At 38.9% G+C, this 8437-nt stretch overlaps 1 protein-coding gene across 1 annotated transcript; it reads left to right on the plus strand.

Moving 5' to 3' along the window:
• Nucleotides 1–4: 4 nt before the first annotated feature.
• On the plus strand, nt 5–2771 carry mzt1 (mitotic spindle organizing protein 1). The gene is made up of 3 exons (XM_029450465.1): nt 5–331; nt 741–886; nt 2198–2771. Exons 1-3 carry the CDS (start codon nt 280–282, stop codon nt 2219–2221), a joined length of 222 nt encoding a protein of 73 aa, XP_029306325.1. The 5' UTR covers nt 5–279; the 3' UTR covers nt 2222–2771.
• The last annotated feature ends 5666 nt before the right edge of the window (nt 2772–8437 follow it).

Consider the following 8437-nt stretch of genomic DNA (forward strand, 5'->3'; position numbering starts at 1 on the left):
TTCCTGGGAACCAATCAACGACGAAATGTCGTCACTTCCTTCACTTTCATGAGTTAGCATCATAGCAGGCAAGGTAGCTAACTAGCTGCTAATATTGTCCCTTAAGAATTGTGCGTGTCTCATTTTTTGGGGAGATCGTATCTAAAATGAAAACGAAACGTTCAACGTCTGGCTGAACACGTCTTGAAAACGTAATCTGGTATCGCGTCAGAGACCTCTTCTTCAAGCATTATTTGTTAGCCACCTGCTAGGTGTTGGCTAACTATATCAGTATACACCATGGCAAGTGCAGCAAATACAAACCTAAACGCAGTCCGGGAGACAATGGACGGTAAATATATAATTAATGTATTAAATAGCTTCAAATTCAGTTGCAAATTAACTAGCTTTTGTTGTTGTTGCTAACCCCTAACCCGTTTGTAATCGTATTGATATCAAAAGGGGCATCACGATGGTCCTATGTTCTTGATATAAACTAATATTGTAAGAGATTGGTAAATGCTATCCTTGCTGTTGGAATTTCAAAATAACGAAAGGAGATGGCTGTTTCAAATGCAGTTTGAACGGTAACAATCCGTTCAGCTACTGTGGAGATATCAATGTCTAAAGTCAAGAAAACTGTCATCACCTCAAATTAGAGTAAATTAGTCTATAAAGTGTCAGTGGGTGACTTTAACATATCGACCCAGGGAAACATTTGACCTAGGAAAAAAACTAAACTTGTCACCTTCCTCCAACAGTGCTACTGGAGATCTCCAGGCTGCTGAACACAGGTTTGGACATAGAGTCTCTGTCCATCTGTGTGAGACTGTGTGAGCAGGGCATCAACCCAGAAGCTTTGTCTGCAGTTATCAAAGAACTGCGTAAAGCTTCTGAAACACTCAAGGTACAGAAACAGGCTCTCAAAGAGCAGCTAACGTTTTCATATTATTGATTAGAATGATTAGAAGGCTTAAGTGCCCGCTCCGTTTACTCCTTTACTGCTGATGAATCTATTTGTAATTTTTAAGAAATCATGTCAAAAGTTACCAGACCTCAATGGGGTGTCATATAATGTCTTGCACTGTCTAACCAAAAACATCCTCAATTTGCAATGATATAACAAGGAGAAAATCAGAAAACGCTTTTTTTTTTTTTATAAATTCCACACATATGATGGATTTAAATTGTCTTATTGTCGGCTAATCAATGAATCAACCAATAGTTTCAGCACTTATTCAGATGTAGAACTGATATCAATACAACAGCTGACAAAGCACTGAAAACTAGTGTCAGACTGAAAGTTGAGACGCCTACATCTGCCATCTACATCATGCTTTTGGTATCGCAACCTAGATATCCTGTGAAATGGAAAACTGTTAACAGAGCTGTTAGAGGTGAATGTTTCCAGTGAAATGGTACAGGGTAAGGGGATATGACGATATATATAATGAGACGATAACAAATGTCTCAGTCATCAGAGATTTTGCCATGCCATTAATACTGAGGTGTCTCTCTCGGGTATCTCTGGGTGTATTAGGAAACTTTATTTGTATGGCACATACGGGGGTGATAAAAATACATTAAAGGTAAAAGCTTTACCATTTAAAAAGTCCAGGCTATTGTAAGCAAGGTTGCATGTTTATGAGCATGACTGTTTTACAGCAATATTGTATTTCTATGATTAATACACAAATGTGATGTGTGGTAACTTGATTTGTAAGGTATTTGGTCGATTGTCCAAATAATAGACATTCTTGTCCGGCTGTTCTATCCATAAACACATTGTTGATTTTCCAAAATAAAAAAGGTATTATAACACAATACAAAATTATACATGCATTGCAGTATTGGTATCATATTTCTCAACTTTTTGTTTTGGACTGTTGAACTAGGTCAGATTATATTTGTAATATGGGGTTTACATCTTCTGAGGTACTCAACCATGGCAAATATTTCTGTCACTATTGAGGACAACTAGTAATGTAACTAGTAAATGTCTTGTCGTCCAGGCAAGAGGGAGAGTTGTCATCGCAGAGAGCTTGGGGAGAAAAATTGTAAATGTTCACATATTTCAGAATTGTGTTCAGTGCACAGTTGTAGCTCGCCCATAAAGCGTGTGTACCTGTATTATAAGAAAAAGCACAGTATCGTGATCTCATAGTTAATCATGATGATGCATCTATATTACTTTTTATATTATTTATTTTTCTTTCAGGCTTCTGAAAACTGCGCTAACTGAAGTTGCAGCCTCAGTTTGAACTTAGACGGGATCGTGCTCCGTTCCTGGATCTGTACCTGCGACGGGCTCTCCAGCCACTCGGACTTGCCTGTGTGTTAGCGCTCTGTCCTCTGCGCCTCCTCGGTGACTAACTGCTCCTGTTCTGTGCTTTGACTTGTGTCTGAGTTTTTGTGTGAAGGTATCAACCTCAATCCTCTTCCGAAACACAAGTCTTCTCCGATATGAAGCCATGCTCAGACGTTCTGCTTCAGATTTGCTTGCAAGTTTCATCTTCAGCCATTTGTAAAGTGGAAGATCAGAGTGGTATTAGCATTGACTTCCTGCCTTAATTTAAGAGCATACTTGTCATTTCTGATGGTCAACTTGTGTAGCTCTTTTCTTGAGGAAATGTTTTATGATGTTTTGAAATATCTCATTTGTTATGAATTTGTTTTTCATTTGATGTAAGCACAATGCATTTTTTCAACTTAATCCTTTTTGCATTTCCATTGTCTGTTTAACCATTAATGATGGAGCAAAGTCTAAATTAAAATGTTACATCCAACGGCCACAAGGTGGTGCTGTGTCATTCTTATGATCTGAGGCATAGGTATTCATTGGGTGTTCGAACTGACATTTTCCAATATCATAGTTTTCCTAATATTTAAGAGCAATTTAATGCTTTTTATCAGGTACTTTTTAAATCACATTTTCCCCCTTTTTTTAAATTTATTTGCTGTCTTTTTCCATGTTGCCTTGATCCCTTTGTAAAATATAGCAAAGCATTTTTCCCCAGTGATGTAATTCTTACAGGCTTTCGAATTGGACCTGACATTTTTCTGAAGGATTTTACAAAGGAAATGTTCTTTCCTGTCACACTCGGTGAAAGGGACAAAGATACAAACACAGACCAATGCAGCGGTGATCACAACATGTGCAAAAGAGAAGACATGAACAAGGGTCATTCTTTACAGCAGGATGTCCTGTTGAACTGAAATCTTACCTCCTTTATGTCCGTACTCTTTCCGCGCACAAAAAGTATTTGAGATTTATTGCAAACTTGACAAAAAAAACCCCGTCTTTGATCAACCAGAAATGAAGCCCCTACATCATGTGTCTAACCACACAGAGCATTGTTTTGTTTCTCCAGCGTCTGTGAAATAGCTCTATTCATCTTCGTGACGAGGGAAAATGCTGAGAGCACAGAACATTCCTCCACAGGCCAATATACAGGCTAGAAGCGACCTCTCATCCAAAAGGGCTTGAATCAGTAGGTTTTGAGTGTGTGTGTGTGTGTGAGTGAGTGTGTTTCTGTGTGTCCCTCTGTGTGTGTGAGAGTTTAGGTGTTCACGCAGCGCTGTAGATGTCTACAAATGAGTAGCCCCTAAGCCATCTGACAGTCACGCCTCACCCCTCACAGGCACACCACGGAGAAAGCCAGCGAGTGAGCAGGAGAGAGTGTGTGTGTGTAAGCATTTCTGTCTTCTTCTGCTTTGTCTCGCCATCTTGACTGACAGGCTGTGAGTCTAAATCTCTGTACCGCTGCTTTGATCTCTTAACACAGTATCTCTCTGTTCCTCAATAGCAGCATCGTGTTAGCCAAGTATGAGAGGCATACTGATACGGCGCAGTGGCTCTCCTTGATAGCTCATGAGCCTGAACAACCCCTGGCCTCCGTGGGGGGTGAGCTGCAGGAGATGTTGATGGAGGGAGACCCACCTTGAGAATCCTTTTTCTTTTTTTCTTTTTTTTTTTACAAAGAGTTATGCATGGCTTGATTGGCTACTGTGGGCGTGGGATTCAGGATGCATTGCTCTCTTGTTTGATGTGTTTAAAGGTTTCTCCTGATCCTAGCCAGCTACTTTGATCTCTATAAAACAAAATATTCTCAAATCCCTTAGTCCTGACTGAGAGATTAGCGTCCATATATGCATAAACATCTAAGAGGTGTTCAACTAGGCCACTGGTCAGGTCACATGACTGTATAGACTTAAGAGGCAAGCAGGTCCTTGCATCTGAACTTCTAAAGGTGTTTATGTTTGTATGTCTGATAATTATCTAGGCTGACGATTATTTTTCTGATAAATGAGGGCAGTCTCATTTAAAAGTGAAAGATTACAGTCCAGGTGTGCACAATGGATATAAGAAATAATTAGACTGGACTGATTAGAAGTTCCTTATGCATAAGAATAGATGGTCTGTTGATGTTTGTACAAACCTAAATTATAATGTCTTATGAAAACAACTAGAGTGTAGAGAAGGAGTTTAACAAAAAGTCAAAGATCTCTGTTATATTTAGGTTACTAATTACCATTAGCCATAAACAGGTAGGTCTAATGGTCTCCCTGCAGACGAGAGACGAGGCTTTGTTTGTTATGTCCATTTCATTGCAAACTATATGATAATTCCCGGCTTGAACGTTAAGTTCTATGACTTTATTTTCGACGAGTTCTTCTGGTTTTATTTTTTTAAAACTTGTGTTTTAGAGAAGAACTTCTTTGTGGCAAATGTTATTTCAAGAGACAAAGTTCTTTGTAATATTTAAGAAGTTACATTATTCTTGTCTGACAACAGTATTTCATTGACCTGACGTGTGTGTGTGTGAGTCGTGCACTTGCTATGTGCATGACTATTGCACAAAGGATATTTGCTCGTGCACTAAGTACACTTCAGAGGTACTTGTACTTTACTTCAGTACGCTATGTAATACTTCTGCTCTGTTATATTTCAGAGGGGAATATAGCACTGTTGACTTTATCTGATAGCTTTAGTTATTTTGCAGATTTAAGAGTTGAAAACACTAAGATATACATATAAAATGCGATGCATCGTATTAGATGTAAGCCCTCAACAGTATATTAAATGGGTGGAATTAGCTCTACAGCAGCCAGCTGTAACTTTAACAGCTTTAACTTTAGCTTCAACAGACCATGCTGCTTTAATTTGTAAAATGAAGGTTGTGCTATTTCTCCTTTTTTAAAGGTTACGTACGGCTTGAAGTCCAATTTCGAAGGCAGGACTGGATTTTTAAATTGTGATGTTTCTTTTTTTACTTTTACTAAATCCTTACACCCTGGCAATATATGACTAACTATCTAACTAAATAGATAGCAGCGTATGCTTAATGCCCTGAAACAATAATAAGATCAGTGTACATCCTGAAGAGATCGTGTTTATATTTAGTTCTGTATTCTAGCGCTGAAGTGATTGATTTATTAATATTTCTATAAGTGATGGAGCCTGTCTGGCCCTCATCCTTCAGCAACGTGAAGCTTCACTGACTGTATTTGCCCTGAGAGGAATTCTGTGACCTTGTTAGATCTTACTCTGATACACCACCCTTGATTACGCACAGGCCACACTTTAACACCGTAAGATTATACTATTTAGGTCCCAATTAAATTCACAGCAAGGAAATTGGATCATAAACTCTTTAAAGGATCGTTAACAATCATTAGACAGGATAATGGCATGGCAATCAAAATATGTAAAAAAACTAATAAAAAAAACTTCCAAAGTCTTTTAGTGACTTTGTTATTTTTGGACATTTTCCAAGCTGATTAATGTCGAAGTGATTGATTTACAGTTGTAATTAGCCATCTTCTGCATAGATGCATAATAATCATATATGTCCCTGCTTGTTTTAAAGTATTAATTGGTTTCATTAACAAAAGCAGTTAATTGAATAACAATTAACAAAGTTGGTGATGGCATCGACGCAGTGCGTGCAAACTCCCTTGTGTTTTCCCTATGATGATAATGAAACCACCTTTTTATCAGATTGGAATTTTGTGTGTTGGACTATGTAATGACTAATATGATATTGAGCTTATTAGTTTATTTGAGTGGCTCACTGAGGCGTTAAGCTGGTGTTGAGCATGTTGTGTTTAACAGGTAGGCACCATATGCTGCCTTAATCAGACATTGGAATCACATTTGGTTGTTAAATTGTCTTCCAATAAAAGCAGGTAGTGAAACAACTTGAGTTAATTCAATTCCATGTGAGTTTGGGTGAAGTAAACAGCTGTTCATGTTTGTTGAATTGTTTTAACATTCCCTCTTGTTTTTTTTTTTGTTTTTTTTTTGTTTTTAAAGGTTTAACTCCAACAGCTTGTTTGTTCTTCAACTTTTCTTGTACAAAATATAGATGGAGGGTGGACTAGCTGTCCACTCTCCTTAAAAGAAGACAATGCCAGGCATATTGTAGTGACAGCTTGCATTGTGTGTGTGCGTGTGTTTAAGAGAAAGAGAGCGAGAGAAGAGACAGGAGAGAGAGCGCGCGTGTGTGTGTGTGTTATTAAAAAAAAAAAAAAAAACAGGAAAATAGAGAATGAGTGTGTGTGCATGTGTGTTACAGTGACAGCTTGTATTCTCCGTGATTAATGATGTGCTGTGTGACTTGATAAGTGCTTCGGAGGACCAACGCTTGTTTCAATTAGACCTTGTGAAGGTCGCGACGCCGCGCTGGCCTCTCATTATCATATCCATAATCAATCCACATTATCATAGGGGAATGTGGAATGGATGTGTGATATCTTGGTCATACACACACATTCAGAGATGAGCACACACAGACACCTAATCGCATACCAAAACACAATGACATACACTCTCACTCACAAGAGCACACACACACACACACACACACACCCTTCACTCCAAGTTGATTTGAACCATAACAGTGGCTGTCGGAACGGATTGTCTGTTCAGATTAAGAGTGTGTTTCTGAGAATTAAGCAGCGTTGATGGTGGTGGCATTTCAGATCCCCTCTGCAGACACAAATGCCAAAACATCATTCTGTCATCCCCTCCTTCTCTCTCACACACACACACACACACACACACACACACACACACACACACACACACACACACACACACACACACACACACACTTAACCAGGACCCTGGGGCATTTTTAATAGAGGCGAAGTGATTCGTATGTTTTTACTCCTCTAATGAGAACAGATTGAGTGGTATTTACACTTCATCGGCTGATCTAACCACCTACACATTTCCCTCATGCTTCTGCTGCTCACTCGCCAAAACAGACATGTGGAAAGGACCCAAGCTTGGCTTTCAAACAGCGACACAACATGAGCGTTATCTTCATCTCTTTGGCTCATGATTGCACTACAGTAGGATAAATATGAACCGTTAAAACAGGAAAACTGTAACTAGATTTAGTTTCCATAAGGAGGCTGTGTGTATTTGTCTCAGGCCAAGCCGATATTGACTCAAGTGCCATCACTCGAGGCACTCTATCAGATTTTGTGCAGCTCTCTCTGACACAAAATGCTTAATACAACTTTCTTTCCATATGCAGTAATACTACCTGTAAAAAAAAAACCGTTGATGTGAATCAGCAGCGTTCTCATTTAATATTCTGCAGTTTAAGAATTTATTTCTTTATTTCTCCTCTGTATGGTACACTGTATTTTTATACTTCAGTAACTGGAGGGATTTTGCAGTAAGTATCGGTTCATTGTTTCATTTCATGGGAGTTTAAGCACAATAGCTGCTGTAAGAATTAAACCTGTGACCTTCCTGTTGTGAGACAAAGTCACTTCCCACCATCCTGCAACCTACAGGGTTCTCTTAAATACTGACGTTGCTAAACAGACCGTGGATGGATTAACTAAAATGAAAAATTAAACAAAATCTAGCATCTAAGGTTATAATCACTTATCGGGTTTTTTTTTTAGGCTGACATATTACTCATCAGGCCATGTTTTGTAGGCTAACTGGGTATCCATAAATCTATTATCAGATGGTGCCACGAGCCTAAAAAGTTGCAGTGCACTACGGCCTGGGAGGTTAAACTGAACGTTTCACAATATTAAACACTTAAAGGTGGGAATTTACGACATGAAAAAGCTCTGCTTAACACATTGCTTTATCGGTGTATTTTCTACAGATGGAGAAAGAGAGTCGTGACATTTCTTTTTGGCAAGGAAAAGGCCATACTCAGCAGGAGTTATCAAAGGCAAAAAGTAAAAAGTTCGAGTTAGCTATCTCTCTCTCTCTCTCTCCCTCTCTCTCTCTCTCTCTCTCTTCCCCTGGAGATACTCATGTTAAGCATAATTAAGCAGATTTGATTAGCATCAAGCCTGGCTTCCTCTCTTGACTTTTAATGAATGTAAATCTACCATCTACATCCTAAAGATTAATTTCTGCCAATTAAAAAACACAAGAGGGCTTATTGGAGAGAGAGAGGGGGGGGGGGGGGGGGGGGGA

The sequence above is a fragment of the Cottoperca gobio genome, chromosome 15 (assembly GCF_900634415.1).
Source record: "Cottoperca gobio chromosome 15, fCotGob3.1, whole genome shotgun sequence".
Classification (NCBI taxonomy): domain Eukaryota; kingdom Metazoa; phylum Chordata; class Actinopteri; order Perciformes; family Bovichtidae; genus Cottoperca; species Cottoperca gobio.

Coding starts and splice junctions, on each gene's coding strand:
- mzt1 (XM_029450465.1), top strand. CDS start 280: ATGGCAAGTGCAGCAAATACAAACCTAAACGCAGTCCGGGAGACAATG. Junction 332..740: donor AGTCCGGGAGACAATGGACG/GTAAATATATAA, acceptor TTCCTCCAACAG/TGCTACTGGAGATCTCCAGG. Junction 887..2,197: donor AAGCTTCTGAAACACTCAAG/GTACAGAAACAG, acceptor TTTTTCTTTCAG/GCTTCTGAAAACTGCGCTAA.